Consider the following 16,513-nt stretch of genomic DNA (forward strand, 5'->3'; position numbering starts at 1 on the left):
TTAGAACAAAGGTGGATATCTCTGAGGTTATAATTTTTTGGATGTCCATGGTAGGTGATATTGATAAGTACCTGGAGCAATCAGAAGGGTTAAATTTCCCATGATTTACAATGGCTTGTTTATGAACATTTCGAATGGTTTGCAATGGCTTGTTTATGAACCATTTTTGAATAGTTTGCAATGGATATGTACGACAATGTATTTTTCACTGAAAAAATAAGAACTATAAATCTTCTTTCTTTCCTTTCATTAACTGCTTTTTATCATTCAGATCAGGCCTTAATAGAATAACAAAGCATTTGGGGGAAAAAATGCAACCCAGTAACCCTGCACTGGAAGAGAGAATAGAAAAGATCTCCACAGCCACCATGTATTTCCCCTTGGTGCTCAGATATGTTGGAATAAAGGACAACCAGACACTACAAAAACACAACAGGCTGAAAGATATAAACTTGGTCTCGTTAAAACTGTCTGGTAAATGCCGGGCTTGGAAAGCCACACTGAAACCAACAATGGCAAGGAAAAGCAGGTAGAGCAAAACACAGTAAAACATGAGAGTAGAGCCTTCATTACATCCTAGAATAATTTCATCTGCCACTAGGTTCATATCAGCATCTGGGTATGGGGGTGAGGTTACAAGCCATACAATGCAAAGAACAACTTGAATGAGGAAACAACAAACAACAATGTAATTATCTAATCTTTTGCCCAACCATCGTCTCATCTTTGATCCTGGCACTGAAGCCATGAAAGCTAAAATCACAATGATGGTTTTGGCCAATATACAAGAAATGGCTACTGAGAAGATAATCCCAAAAGCTGTTTGTCGGAAAAGGCAAGTCACCTTTTCAGGTTGTCCAATGAATAATAAACTGCAAAGGAATGAGAGCACAAGGGAGATGAGGAGAAGGTAGGTGATGTTCCGGTTGTTGGCCTTGACTATGGGAGTGTCCTGGTATTTTATGAAGATCCCAAGTACCACAATGGCAATACAAGCAAAGGCAATTGCCGTAATGGTCAAACTGGTTCCTAAGGGGTCTTCATAAGAAAGAAAAACTATCTGTTTTGGAAGACATGAGTCATGGTTGTTGTTTGGATATTGTCCTTCTGGGCATGGTAAACAATCATCCATATCTGCAAAAGAAAATGCTGTTATAACATGTAGAATATACTGCATTAATCAAGATATGGCTAATACTAAGTTAAGTAGGAGGTATTCCACATCTTAATCCTCCTTAATAGACTGTCTGAGATTTATAAAGCTATTGGGCAGATGAAGGCACTAATAAACCATTTTTGTAATGCAATGAGTGAAACTGTATAGAATTGCCCTCAATTCAAATTTACTTTTATCCCTGTTTGATGCGAAATTGGACCAATATTGTAATTGTTCATAATCATAATTGTTCTTATGATTCAACTTAAAGTTTAGCAGATTACAGTAGAGCTGTCTTCATAGCCATAGATATAAGAAAAACAATTTATCTAAATTAGAATGTATACTGTATGTAATGGGAAACAACCAATATCCAAGCAAAGGATTTAATTGAGTTTCAATAAAGCAACACATCACATGTTTATTGAGATAAAGCCTACATTCTAAGAGCCAGTGATGGCTCATGGGATCTTTTCCTGGTTTTACCAACATTACTTGGGCCTTTAGTTGTTGGTGCAGTAGTTAGAATGCAGGATTGCAGGCTAACTCTGCTCACAGCCTGGAGTTCGATCCTGACAGAGTTCAAGATTGACTCAGCCTTCCATCCTTCCAAGGTCAGTAAAATGAGGGCCCATACAGTTGGGAGCAATATGCTGACATTGTAAACCACCCAGGGAGTGCTGTAAAGTATTATGATGTGAATAATAATAATAATAATAATAATAATAATAATAATAATAATAATAATAATAATAATAATAGATTGACTACAAAAAGGCATTTGACTCTCTGCCACATGACTGGATAATCAAGTGCCTAGAAATAACAGGAGTCAGTAGAAACATCAGAAAATTTGTGCAAAGATCGATGGCACAATGGAAGACACAGTTGCAGGTCAATGATGAGAGACTGGGAGAGGTTAACATCAAGAGAGGAATATTTCAAGGAGATTCATTATCACCATTACTATTTGTTATTGCACTGTTTCCTCTGTCAACAATACTGAATAACTCAGGACATGGCTATCAAACATCAAAAACATCTGCCAGACTACCCCACCTCCTTTACATGGATGATCTGAAGCTGTATGGAAAAACAGCATCTGAAATAGAATCACTGCTCAACACTGTCCGTATATATAGCCAAGATATTGCAGTGGAGTTTGGCTTGGACAAGTGTGCCACACTTACTATCAAACAAGGAAAAATATTGAGAACTGAAGGAATTAAGATGCCCCACGAAAATAACATTAAGAGTCTGGATGAGGAAGATTACTACAAATACTTGGGTATCCTTCAAGCTGACAACATCAAGCACACTGAAGTCAAGAAAAAGATCAGAGGTGAATACATCAAGAGAGTGAAGAAGATCTTAAAGTCCAAACTCAATGGAGGAAATACCATAAAGGCAATCAACACCTGGGCAANTACATCAGATGGTTGAAGAAGAAAAAATGGCTTTGGAAGAATATCTGAAGGACAATGATGAAGATGCACTGAAATTAGTATATCAGGAAGGCTTACTGACTACTGGAGAGACCAAACTGGCCTACAAGAAAGACCAAATGAAGAACAGAATAGAGGCATGGGAAGACAAAGCACTACATGGCCAGTACATTAAAAAAAAATAGCTGGGAAAGCAGATAATAACAAGACTTGGCAATGGCTAAGAGCAGGAAAATTGAAGAAAGAGAACGAGGGACTAATTCTGGCTGCACAAGACCAAGCCTTAAGGACAAATGCATATAAAGTCAAAATTGAGAAGACAGCAACAGACAGTAAGTGCCGCCTATGCAAAGAAGCTGAAGAAACAGTGGACCACCTGGTAAGCTGCTGCAAGAAGATCACACAGACTGACTACATGCAGCGGCATGACAAAGTAGCAACAATGGTGCATTGGAAGATCTGCAAGAAATATCATTTGCCTGTAAGCAAAAACTGGTGGGATCATAAAATAGAAAAAGTCATAGAAAATGATAAAATTAAACTGCTCTGGGACTTCAGAATTCAAACAGACAAGCACCTGCAACATAACACCCCGGACTTAACAATTGTTGATAAGAAAGACAAAAAAGTCTGGATAGTGGACGTGGCAATGCCTGGAGACAGCAGAATAGACGAGAAAGAACTGGAGAAGATAACAAAATACAGAGACCTACAAATAGAAATAGAAAGACTGTGGCAAAAGCAAGCAAGGGTAGTACCAATAGTAATAGGCGCCTTGGGTGCAATCCCAAAACAACTGGAGCACCACTTGAACACCATTGGCATTGACAAATTTGCCATTAGTCAATTGCAAAAGGCGGCCTTACTAGGAACCGCCTCCATCCTGCGACAATATCTGTAATACCATCAAACATCCACATCTGCCTATCCCAGGTCCTTGGTAAGGACTCGATAGGTAAACAAAATGTCAAATCCAGTCTGAACATCTGGCTGACTGTGCGATGATCCATAATAGTAACAACAACAACAACAACAACAACAACAACAACAACAATAATAATAATAATAATAATAATAATAATAATAATAATAATAATTGGAAAAGACCTTGGAGGTCATCTAGTCCAACCCCCTTCTCAGGCAGGAAACCCTATACCATTTCAGACAAATGGCTGTTCAATCTCTTCTTAAAAATTTCCAGTGTTGGAGCATTCACAGCTTCTGAAGGCAAGTTGTTCCACTGATTAATTGTTCTGTCAGAAAATTTCTCCTTAGTTCTAGGTTGCTTCTCTCTTTCGTTAGTTTCCATCTGTTGCTTCTTGTTTCAGGTGCTTTGGAGAATAACTTGACTCCCTCTTCTATTTGGCAGCCCCTGAGATATTGGAACACTGCTATCATGTCACCCCTCATCCTTCTTTTCATTAAACTAGACATACCCAATTCTAGCAGCCGTTCCTTATACTGTATGATTTAGCTTCCAGTCCCCTAACCATCTTTGGTGCTCTTCTCTGTACTCTTTCTAGAGTCTCAACATCTTTTTTACATCATGGTGACCAAAACCGGATGCAGTATTCCAAGTGTGGCCTTACCAAGGCACTTCACCTGGTCTTGATTCTATCCCTCTATTAATGCAGCCTAGCACTGTGTTGGCTTTTTTGGCAGCTGCAGCACATTGCTGGCTCATAATTAAGTGATTGTCCACTAGGACTCCAAGATCCCTCTCACAGTTGCTACTATTGAGCAAGGTACCACCTATACTATACCTGTCCATTTGGAACCTTACTTTTTTCACCATTGAAAAAAGTATATGTCTAAGTTCTATTGCTATTATCATTGAGCTGCCAAGGTTCTTTCTTTCTTTCTCTGGAAAGGTAATTAGGGAGTGGATGGGAAATTATTTCAGTCATCTAAACTGGCACCTTCTTTTTATCTTCTGTACAGAATTGGAACTCCTTTTCCTGAATAGTCTTTGCATGGAATGGTTCCTTCTATGCAGATAATGCTGTATATCTTACCTTTCTTGCTTGCCATCTTCCCTTCTGGACATGGAAAGCACTTATAGCAGCAAAATGGCTTTCCTTCAATTTTGCTCCTACTTGAACCTAAAGCACAATGGTCATTACACATGGAACGTGGTCTTTTCTGTAAATAGAGATGAATAAAATGAGGAATCAATCTGGTATTTTTGATATACTATGACCTTGCTGGTCTTTCAAATAAGATTCACCCAAAGCAATAAAAAAGATTCCTTTCAATCATATTGTAGAGACCTCTGGAAACTGCCTTTTTGACACTGAAGTAGTGCTATTTCTTATCTTTGTCCTGGTTTTCCACTTTATTGGGCTGCTTAAGGGAACCTCAGAATGACACATTAGGTATTGACTGTTGCATTAATCACTGTAACAATGTCTGGTTGGGATAGCAACTTATTCCAATGAAACTTAAGCCTCATGAATATTTTATACTAGGCAGAGGTTTATGGACTAGCAGAGAGGGATTTGGGTCCCAGTCACCATACAAGCTGTTGAGTTATCCAATAGAACAATCTCATTCTACCTAATACTATTAGAAAGGAAAAGGCTGCATTCAACCAAATTCAACTGCTTCTCAATATTAAAGAAATAATTTAACATTGCTTATTCCAGGAAGGTTTAATGAATTTGCATAAAACCTGGAGTTTTAGGGGAAGGAGGTGTGTAAAGGAATAAAGAAACACAAAATTGAATAAACACAAATACTTTCCAACTTTCTTTGATACGGTTGCAAATAGTGTATATATTAACTTTTTGACCTAAAATCATAAGTCTTGGACTTTTCAAGTCGGCACCTTTCATGTTCACACCTTGTCTGTCAAAAGAAGGACTAGGGGTGACATGATAGCAGTATTCTAATGTCTAAGGGGAGGGGGGTGGGGAAGTGTGGGGGTGTCAGCTTATTCTCCAAAGCACCTGAAGACAGGATAAGAAGCAATGGATAGAAAATAATCAAGGAGAGAAGCAATCTATAAATAATGAGAAATTTCCTGAAAGTTAGAATAATTAATCAGTGGAATAACTTGCCTCCAGAATTGTGGATGTTCCAGCACTGGAGGTTTTTAAGAAGAGGTTGGACAGCCACTTGTCTGAAATTATATAGGGTCTCCTGCTTGACCAGTGCATTGGACTAGAAGACCTCCAAAGTCTCTTCCAACTCTATTATTCTGTTTTCTATTCTGCATTTGTCCAGAATGGTGTTAATTACCTTTTAAAGGTCACCAATAATATGTGATCTAATTGAACACAAATCTAAAGAGTAAATCCTAATTCAAAAAACAAGTCAAATTTTTTTGAATGTTCAGAATGTAGTTAAACTAGCCCAAAATCTTACAAAATATGTACCTGGTTAAATCTTGTGGGCCATTTAATAGAGTCATCATAAATACCGAGCGATTTAGAATAGGAAGGGTCTGGGTCTATCCATCCAACTTTGACTTTTGTGAATGTGTTATTTGAGTATGTGACCCAGTTGAAAATATCAAATCCAGCAATTATATGTCCCTTGTTATCAAAGGAAATGTTTTCACCAGCACTGTTTTCAAAGAAAGTACTTCTTATAAACTTATGGAACTAAATAGGGGAAAAAGTTGAGAGAAAATGATGATATGAGACACTGTTCACAGTTGAAAACTCTGGGTAATGGTCCAGACATTACATACATTGCTGCAGAGACCAATATTAAACATGCAACATACCATAAAAGCACTCATTTCTATTAAAAGAAGGAGAAGGAGAAGGAGAAGGAGAAGGAGAAGGAGAAGGAGAAGGAGAAGGAGAAGGAGAAGGAGAAGGAGAAGGAGAAGATATTTTCAGTAAGTTGTTTAGGTAGTAGGGTCACATTAACAAGAAAAGCTGAGGTGACACATTTGAATAAGTAGGTATCTTTAATGTGGCCAAGGTTGATCTGTTTAGGACTGTCTATTTCTTCTCTTTAAAGTAAAAAAAACACATGCTAATGTCTTTTATTATTATTTTTATATTTGTATCCCACTTTTATTATTTGTACAAATAACTCAAGGAGGTGAACATATCCAACAAACTTTTCTCTACTCCGTCATATTGATGTGACACAAATTTAGTGTGTGTGTGTATGAGTGTGTGTGTGTGTGTGTGAGAGAGAGAGAGAGAGAGGGAGGGAGGGGGAGAGAGAGAGTATACTGTCTGTGTATATATATAAAATTGAAAATTAGCAGTAGGGAAAAATGCCTTTGAAGCTCTATTTCTTATAGTAATATAAAAACATGCACAAGCAGGAAAAAAACAAAAATTATTGGAAGAAAGAAATATTGATTGAAATTCTTCTACAGTATATTGTTTTGCAGAATACCTGCCATGGCTCCTGATTTAATCGATCTTGTCCTATCTCTTTCATGTTTCCTCTCTGTTTTGTCTTGGATGAAGTTATAGCATGCAAAGCATGTGCCATACTATATACTGCATTGTAAATACTATAACTGTGACCAGACAAGCTTGTGTCAAAGAGGGTCAATGGTAAACTCTCCAACTTTTCCTCCCCAGTGCAGATCTTCCCATCTTTCTCTTCTAGAGGGGAATTTGAGAAATCACAATTAAATGCGTCTTTCCACAAGACTCTGATAAAGTCATCTCTATTTTCTGAAATAGGATTTCTTTCTTTCAGAAAGTTCTGGAACCCTGTAGGTGAGTTTGTGTGAATTGCAAAGGACAGAGCTCCATGGAGGCAATGTATGTCCCAATCTCTTAGAAAACCAGGAGAAGCAAAATCCATCTGGGCTGTCATGATCCACACTCGGCTATCAATTGCTATATCATAAAATTGTGCAAAGTGGAAAATTGATCTTAAGATGCTAATAGTATGCAGTTCACCTTGTATAATCACAGTATTGGCTGTACTTCCTGTGACAACATGTGAAGTTGAAAACCATTCCATTGCTGCCTCAGCAACATCTCCTGAAAAAGACATTTTGGGCATTGTTTCTAAGAAGTCCACACAGATACCATGCTGTGAATATATGGGAAGAATATTCTGTTTAAATATTTCTCCATTGTCATCATTATAGGCAATTACACCAATCCAGGTCCACTTGAAATGTAGCAGTAACTCTAGGATCCCCATATATTGATGGGTCCCATTTGGAAACATCTGGTGGAAGAAATCTTCTTTTGTTTTGTCTTCTATTATTGGAGATGATCCGTAAATAATCTTAGGACAGACATACAAGGGAGAAGGTGAGACGTCATGACAATCAATCTTATGATGGATTCAGTTGAAAGGAAAGGCACTCGAAAAAGGACCCTTTCTCTCCATTCATATTTATGTTGCATTTTGGCTGAACTGTGATGCATTTCTTACTATAAAGGAGTGTAAAAGCAAACATTCCATCTGCAAAAATCTTCCTTGAATATCAGTGTTGTAGGAGATAACCACACTGAGTATGTCATCAGTCTCTAGTTTCTTTGCACCCACAAGAGATCTAAATCCAGCCCACCCTGAATTCTATTCACTCTTTGACCACTACTAATGGTCAAAGAAATTCACTCAATTTCTTTGACCATTAGTAGTTCAGATTCTTGTAGAGAGTGAATTAGCATGCAATAAATCTGTAGTTATTTGAACTGCCTTGCTTCCAAATTCATTGAGCCTAAGAAGTGTGGCAAGGAGTACTACAGTTTTAGGGATGAGTGCTTAAATTAAGGCTGTTAAACACATGAATTTCTGGGATAAGAGCATGGTTTGATATAATGATGAGTAGAAAAGGAATGAATTCATTTAATACAAATTCATCATTCTGATCCTTCACATGCAAACATAGATTAAACAACCACCAATTTGGTTCTTCAGAAAAGAAATGGGATCATATATGTTTAAAATGAGATATCCATTTTTGACACCAGTACACAAGATCATATTTAAATTTGAGGAAGGCAGTTCTTCCTCATTGTTTTTTCATGCATACAGCTTACCTGAGGTACTTTGTAGGTGCTCAGGATATTTGTCATGTGGAGACAGACTTGAGAATTAGGTCCCCCAATGACTCCTAAAATGTTATTGTGAATATCACATTTGTAGTTAGGGATGAATCTGTCCTTTGTGGATAGTAGTTCCATAGAAGCAAGATAGGTCCATCTTGCAAAAAAATGGCTGTTTAAAATGTGGAAGCCTAAACTCACATTGGGTAAGAGTTGGGCATTCTCGTTTATTTCCTTCACAGCAAATGCCAAGGCCAGGATGTGCTGGTAATTCTGAGTGAACATCCTATATTAAAAGAAATAGTTTCAGGTGAAGTCTGTTTTCTAGATAGTAATGTTCAATCTATCTAGACAGATTGCTATAAAAAAACTGATCTGTGACATTCAAGGAACTTCAAGTCAACTGCATAGAACACGTTTTGGAAATTATGAAGTTATTTTTCACACACAAAGTTAAAGAGTTACTCTTACAATTTCAGAAACCAGTTTGAAATGTAGTGTATTTTCTTCAGGGATATTACTGAAACATGAAACATGAAAACCTTAAGAGCTATTGCAAGGTCTTATCTTATCACAATATTTGATATCTACCCATATCATTTATTTCATTTTATGTATTACTAAATGTCTATACCACCCATCTCACTGTGGTGATAACAGGCAAGAAATAAAACTTAATCTATTTTTACAATATAAGTTTCTGTGAAGTAGGGCATTATGGTATTCTTACATTTTTACATCCCTGTAGATGTTTCCATCTCTGAGCATCTAGTAAAGTTTAAGAAATGAAAATTAGAAGATGAAGACAAAAGCATAGAGATGATTTGAGACTGCAAAGAAAAGTGCAAAGAAAAGAAACTAAGATGATTAAAGGCCTGGAGACTAAAATATATGAAGAACAGTTGCAGGATTTGGCTTTGGTTAATCTAGAGAAAAAGGGATATGATAGCAGTATTTCTGTATTTGAGAGGCTGCCACAAAGAGGACGGGATCAATTTATTTTCCAAAGCACCAGAAGGCAAGACAAGAAACAATGGATGGAAACTAATCAAGGAGAGAAGCAACCTGGAATTAAGGAGAAACTTCCTAATAGTGAGGACAATTAACCAGTGGAACAGCTTGCCTTCAGATGTTGTGGGTGCTTCATCACAGGAGATTTTTGAGAAGAGACTGGACAGTCACTTGTCTAAAATTATATAGGGTCTCCTGTTTGAGTAGGGGGCTGGATTACAAGACCTCCAAAGTCCCTTCCAGCAAATTGATTCATTTGCACGAAAAGTTGGAAAGATTCCTCATAATATTTTCCCTCATTTTTTATTTTGTTCTTGTCCCCAGATTGTAGCTTTAAGTGAACTCTATAAATAGCACAAATAACTTGAGCACTTTCTCTGGTCAAATGTAACATGCTTATTATGTATTAACCTAAACTACTTACACAAGATCATCAAAACCTTCCTCAGAAGGTGGTTTCTGAAAGCTGATTGGACTTGAAAAAATGTAGATCTGAGAAAAAATGGTTGCAATGATGAAATCGCCTGGCTGGTAATACTTGTGAAGAATAAAAAGAGGCTTACCAACAGGACACTTAGCAATAGAAACCTTACTTAAGCCATGAGGCAGAGTCCGTATACCTATCACCAGGGCCACAAATAATACCACTTTGTCTGAAACATTTCCTGCTTTCTTCCAAAGTGTCTGTTCCTTCACTGACATTTGAATACTATTGAGTCAAGAGGTAAAACATAGCTCATCTAAAGCCAAAACTGTACAATATTTACTGTAAATGATCATGGGTGTGAAAGCCTGCCTATCATTAGCTTCAACTCTAGGTGAGATATGAAGTATTAGTATAGTTAAGTATCTTCCCATCCCAAGGGACTAGCTAGGAAGAGATAGCATTAAACACAGTTATTTCATAATTATGACCTGGTCAGGAAATAATGACCAACTTGGCATTCTGAGTTCACCATAATGTTTTCAGAGGTCGACCCATCGATGCTTCTAACAGCTCAGCTGCTATCTTACTTTCTAAATATAAGAGGAATCCCAGATGTGTAATATCCCTTATTAAGAAAAAGAATCAATAACTTAAAAAACAGGCCTTTTGAAAGAGCCATGAAAAAGAAATGTTTATTTATTCATTCATTTATTTCCATTTTTCCTTGCCAGTTTCCAATTTAGGGCAATTTTGGCATATTTTTGAATCTCAGGTGGACCATATTAATAATCTTCCTGTAAACCTAGATAGTTCATGAATTATATTGCTGCAAGACTTCTGCAGTATTTTTGTGTTAGCTAAACATTTGGAAAACTATTTATTTGGCTGCATAAAGAGAAATAGCCTCCAATTTTTGGGATGACTTCTGCTATGCATGGAATAGAATGCTATGCATGAAGTATCCATCCTTCCTTAATTTGACCTCCCAGCAGATTTTCACAACATAGACAGCAGTATGTATGTAATGTATGTATGTATGTATGTATGTATGTATGTATGTATGTATGTATGTATGTATGTATGTATTTAATTAATTATTTTCAATAGCCACCCATCTTAACAAGTGACTCTGGGCTGTGTACATCATAACACATAAAACAATTTTAAAAATTTAAAATAATTGAAATAGTACAAAATAAATATCCATGGCAACCAAGTAAAACTATTACTATGAGTAATAATACAGGCAGGAAATGGGGCCCTTAACACACTTTGGACTCTAGACCCAGTCACACAATAGCAATAGCAATAGCACTTAGACTTATATACCATTTTACAGTGCTTTGCAGCCCTCTCTAAGTGGTTTACAGAATCAGCCTATTGCCCCCAACAATCTAGGTCCTCATTTTACTGACCTCAGAAGAATGAAGGGTGAGTCAACCTTGAGCTGGTGAGAATCGAACTAGCGAATTGCAGGCAGCCAGCAGTCAGCAGAAGTAGCTTGCAGTACTGCATTCTAACCACTGCACCACCATGACAACCAAGTCTTTATAACCTTACAAAAATGCCAACAGGATTGGGATCATCCCAATATCTGAAGGGAGAAAATTCAGAATGCAGAGCCTATACTACAGAAGGCACTTCTCCCAATTCCCACCAGCTGATATTCCTTGGTTGATGGGATTGCAATATCTCCCAACCTGTCTGACCAAATGGACAGGTAGAAATGACTGGAGGAAAATGTTCCCTAAGCCATGAAAGGCTTTAAAGGTGCTAACCAGCAATTTGAATTGAACCCAGAATTACATTGGAACAGGGGTAGGCAACCTTGGCTCTTTTATGACTCCCAGAAGTCCACGAGTCATAAAAGAGCCAAGGTTGCCTACCCCTGCACTGGAACAATGCAGCTCACAAAGTAGTGGTGTTACTTGTATTGGATATCCAACACCCTTTATTACCATGGAGCCACAATCTGCAACAGATTAAACTTCTGTCTGAAGCCCCATATAGAATGGACTGCAGTAGTCCAGACAAGAGATCAGAAAGTCATGAGCAAAGCCACCCAATGCAGCAACAGGCACAACTGGTTTTCCATCCTAAGCTGTGCAAAGCCCTTCTGAGCAGGACTGTCACCTGCTCTTGTAGCAGGATCTGTGAGTCTAAGAAGACCCCCCAGATTGTGCACCATTTTCCCCTCAGGTATTGTCACCCTATCCAGGACTAGTGGTGGAAAACCCTTTTTATCAATAGGCTCAAATACCCAAAGCCACTCAGTCTTCCTTGGGTTGAGTTGAACCCCATTACACTCCATACAGACCCTTACAGCCTCCAGACACTGGGACAAGACATCTATTGCATTGCTCAGTCAGACTAGAATGGAGATACAAAGTTGAGTACATTTGACAGGACTTTTCTGCAATGGTGCCTACATTGTGAAAACCTTTACCCAAGTGCTGAGTTGGCCAAAGGTCCAGAACCTTTGAAGGTCTCACAAGACCTGATGGGGATCCTTAGGGGATTCAAAACTCATGAGGTGGCTCCATTATTTTTGACATTCCTCCATGTATTATTTTTTCTTCTCTTGTTAGGTCTACATTTAGAGTGTTTAATGTTTTGATTTATAATAATTTTATTTATCAATTATCGTGGAGATCACTTTCCATGAGATGGGCAGTAATATAAATTTGATAACTAAATAAATAAGAAAAATCATAAAGTGAAAAAACAAACATATGGGCTTTATGGTTCAGTTCCCAGCTTCCCACTCCATGTCCCCTTTCTCATGGAGAACCAAATGAATGATTCTGCAAGGCAGTGAAAAGAGTCTAGGATAATAATAATAATAATAATAATAATAATAATAATAATAATAATAATAATAATAATAATAATAATAATAATAATAATAATAATAATAATAAAAAAATGTTGGAAGGGACCTTGGAGGTCATCTAGTCCAACCCCCTACTCAGGCAGGAAACCCTATACCATTTGAGACAAATGGCTGTCCAGTCTCTTCTTAAAAACTTCCAGTGTTGGAGCATTCACAGCTTCTGGAGGCAGGTTGTTCCACTGATTAATTGTTCTAACTGTCAAGAAATTTCTCCTTAGTTCTAGGTTGCTTCTCTCTTTGGTTAGTTTCCAACCATTACTTCACCAGGTGTCAATCTTGGTTTTGGGCCTGACATCAATCTTGCCAGACTGAACATTCTACTATATGCATCTACAGTGTACTCTGTGAACTATTAGAGTGCAGGTGTCTTCACCTTCTTTTCTCAAATGTAACATCTGCACTGAGTTGCCTCTCACTCCTCTGGAACATCCCCTCTCTTCTGGGAATCCAGCTCCTTATTACATTCCATCACAGTTTACTTCCTAAGTTTTCCATCAAACTATACAATGACCACAGATTGAACAGGCACCACTGGTCAGATGGCTTCTAGTGCTGAGTGGAGGGATGGGAAGTTCTGTGATCAGAAGACATGGTGTTAACTATCCAAGACTTCTAATGAAATTTATGGAGAGTTAGTAAAACCCCACTTTTTCAAGTGGTTGATAGGATTGCAGGATATAAAAGAAATGAATCTTTCAAGTGATAGTCAAGAACCAGGAACACCTGGATCTTCAGCTACCCGTAGGCCTGAACCTTTGCCAAGGGTGTTATTATTAGGAATAATTTGGGGAAAAGCATAACAAACAGAAACAGGATGACCACAAATATGACACTGGAATTTGAATATTGATGTATTTTTTTTTCAATGTTGCCAAAGTTCAGCATGTTAATGTATTCTCAAAATTATTAACTTAAATATAAGAAAGGAAAGAAAATGAAAATACCTATTTCAGTATAATAGGTAGCTCATTGTTTATGTTCTGCATATTAAAGTTGGGGTGGCTATTTCTAGTATGGTGCAAGGGAAGGGACTTTGGTGAGTGCCTAGAGCACGGGTCAGCAACCTGCTGCTCCAGAGCCACATGTGGCTCTTTGAGCCTTTCTCTGAGGCTCCCAGCCTCCTCTGCCATTTGCAGAGAGAGAGACAGAGACAGAGAGAGGCATTTGCATTTCCCTGCTTCCCTTCTCTCTCTCTCTCTCTCTCTCTCTCTCTCTCTCTCTCTCTCTCTCTCTCTCTCTCTCTCTCTGTGTGTGTGTGTGTGTGTGTGTGTGTGTGTGTGTGTATAAAAAAGAGAGTGGCCTCATGCTGTTCCGACAAGCTGACAAACTTATTGGGTGGGGCTCCTCCCTTTGCTGCGTCTCTGCAGGAAGCAGGAAGCAGGAAGCAGGAAGGGCAGGAGAGAGCCAGCCCAATAATGTGTGTCAGCTTGTTGCAGAACAGCCTGAAGCCAGCTTGCCAGGTGAGCAGAAGATGGGAGAGAGGGAGAGAGAGAGAGAGAGAGAGAGAGAGAGAGAGAGAGAGAGAGAGAGGAAAAGAGAGAGAGAAAGAGAGAGAGAGAGAGAAAGAGAGAGGAAAGAGAGAAAGAGAGAGAGGGGAGAAAGGAAAAAAAGAGAGAGAGGGAAAGAGAGAGGGAGAGAGAAAGAGAGAGGGAGAGAAAGAGAGAGAGGGAGAAAAAGAGAGAAAAAGAGAGAGAGAAGGAGAGGAAGGGAGAGGGAAAGAAAGGGAGAGAAAGAGAGAAAGAAAAGAGAGAGAGAGAAAAAAGAGAGAGGGAGAGGAGAGAGAGAGGGAGAGAAAGAGAGAGAGGGAGAGAAAGAAAAAGAGAGAGAAAAAGAGGGGGGAGGAAAGAGAGAGAAAGAGAGGGAGAGAGAGGGAGAGGAAAGATAGAGAGAGAGGAAAGAGAAAGAGAGAGGAAGAGAGAGAGAGGGAGAGAGAGAGAGAGAGAGAGAGAGAGAGAGAGAGAGAGAGAGAGAGAGAGAGAACTCATGCAGAGCAGCCTCTATTTCTTTTTAATTAAACTCTTCAATCAAGGTCCCCACCCCTTGCGTGCATGTGCACGCACAAGTTTTGTGGCTCCCAGTGTTTTCTTTTCTCTGGGAAACGGGTCCAAGTGGCTCTTTGAGTGTTTAAGGTTGCAGTCCCCTGGCCTAGAGCAACAACAAGGGATAGATGAATTGACATGACATGACTTCTGATGTGTTTGTTTTGAACAACTTTTAGTTTCTAAATGTGGTCTTGAGAGAACATATCTTTCACTGAAAGACTATCATGGAATTGTACTTGTTGCCTCTCATTAACTGTTTTTTATTATTCATATTAGGCCTTAGTAGAATAACAAAGCATTTTGGAAAAAAGATGCAGCCCAGTAACCCTGCACTGGAAGAAAGAATAGAAAAGATCTCCACAGCCATCATGTATTTTCCTTTGATGCTCAGATATGTTGGAAAAAAGGACAACCAAACATTGCAAAACCATAACAGGCTAAAGGAGATAAACTTGGTCTCATTAAAACTGTCTGGTAAATGCCGTGCTTTGAAAGCCACACTGAAACCAACAATGGCAAGGAAAAGCAGGTAGAGCAAAATACAGTAAAACATGAGAGTAGAGCCTTCATTACATCCCAGGATGATTTCATTAGCCACTAGGTTAATATCAGCATCTGGGTATGGGGGTGAGGTTACAAGCCATATAGCACAAAGAGTGACTTGAATGAGAGAACAAGAAACAACAACATAATTATCTAATGGTTTGCCTAACCATTGCCTCAACTTCGATCCTGGCACTGAAGCCATGAAAACTAAAATCACAACAATGGTTTTGGCCAATATACAAGAAATGGCTACTGAGAAGACAACTCCAAAAGTACTTTGTCTCAAAAGGCAGGTCACCTTTTCAGGTTTTCCAATGAATAAAAAACTACAAAGGAATGAGAGCAAAAGGGAGATGAGAAGAAGGTAGGTGATGTTCCGGTTGTTGGCCTTGACTACGGGAGTGTCCTGGTATTTTATGAAGATCCCAAGCACCACAATGGCAATGCAAACAAAGACGATTGTGGCAGTGGCCAAACTGATTCCTAATGGATCTTCATAAGACAAGAAAACTGTATGTTTTGGAAGACATGAGTCATGGTTGTTGTTTGGATACTGTCCTTCTGGGCATGGCAAACAATCATCCATATCTGTGGAAATGAATGAAATAATGAATGAATACATTGCTTTTATTACAATGTAGAAGATACTGTTTTAATTAAGACATATGTAATATTGAAAAAATAAGAATATAGCATAATGGCCTCTGGTTAATGTTTCAATTGGAGGCTCCCTGAGTGATATACAATTATTAGCTATTATAAGGGCACTAATAGACAACCTCTACAATACAGTCAATGAAACTGTATAGAAATGAACTTAGATTAACTCTTTGATTAAGCTACCAAATATTAGAACTGGTACAGAATATGATCAAAGTATTTTTATTGTTTTGCTTATTTTCATTGGGGGAAGGGTGGCTCAGCAGTTAAAGATCTTGAGCTTGTCAGCTGGAAAGCTGAGAACCTGGCTTCGAGACCTGAGTGGCTACATGACAGGGTGAGCTCCCAT

At 38.4% G+C, this 16,513-nt stretch overlaps 2 protein-coding genes across 2 annotated transcripts in view; both read right to left on the bottom strand.

Annotated features, from left to right (window-relative positions):
• Window positions 1–223: 223 nt before the first annotated feature.
• On the bottom strand, window positions 224–10,298 carry LOC107289525 (vomeronasal type-2 receptor 26-like). The gene is made up of 5 exons (XM_029284558.1): window positions 10,021–10,298; window positions 8,580–8,871; window positions 6,964–7,818; window positions 4,617–4,743; window positions 224–1,134 (listed from the first exon to the last, which is right to left on the bottom strand). The coding sequence occupies exons 1-5, from the start codon at window positions 10,296–10,298 to the stop codon at window positions 224–226; spliced, it is 2,463 nt and encodes an 820-aa protein (XP_029140391.1).
• Window positions 10,299–15,166: 4,868 nt separating this feature from the next.
• The window catches only part of LOC107289526 (vomeronasal type-2 receptor 26-like), a 28,621-nt gene continuing 27,274 nt past the window's right edge, over window positions 15,167–16,513 (bottom strand). The window contains exon 10 of the mRNA XM_029284559.1: window positions 15,167–16,092. Coding sequence (XP_029140392.1) covers window positions 15,167–16,092 — 926 coding nt within the window. The remainder of the gene's footprint in view (window positions 16,093–16,513) is intronic.

This window comes from Protobothrops mucrosquamatus, unplaced genomic scaffold, assembly GCF_001527695.2.
Source record: "Protobothrops mucrosquamatus isolate PMUCROS unplaced genomic scaffold, P.Mucros_1.0 scaffold711, whole genome shotgun sequence".
In the NCBI taxonomy this organism is placed as follows: Eukaryota; Metazoa; Chordata; class Lepidosauria; order Squamata; family Viperidae; genus Protobothrops; species Protobothrops mucrosquamatus.

Excerpts from the sequence above, each read along its gene's own strand:
- LOC107289525 (XM_029284558.1), bottom strand. The coding sequence starts at position 10,298 with ATGTCAGTGAAGGAACAGACACTTTGGAAGAAAGCAGGAAATGTTTCA. Across the intron at positions 8,872-10,020 it reads GAAGGTTTTGATGATCTTGT|GATGTTCACTCAGAATTACC; the intron begins GTAAGTAGTTTA and ends CTTTTAATATAG. Across the intron at positions 1,135-4,616 it reads GAAGATGGCAAGCAAGAAAG|ATATGGATGATTGTTTACCA; the intron begins GTAAGATATACA and ends TTTCTTTTGCAG.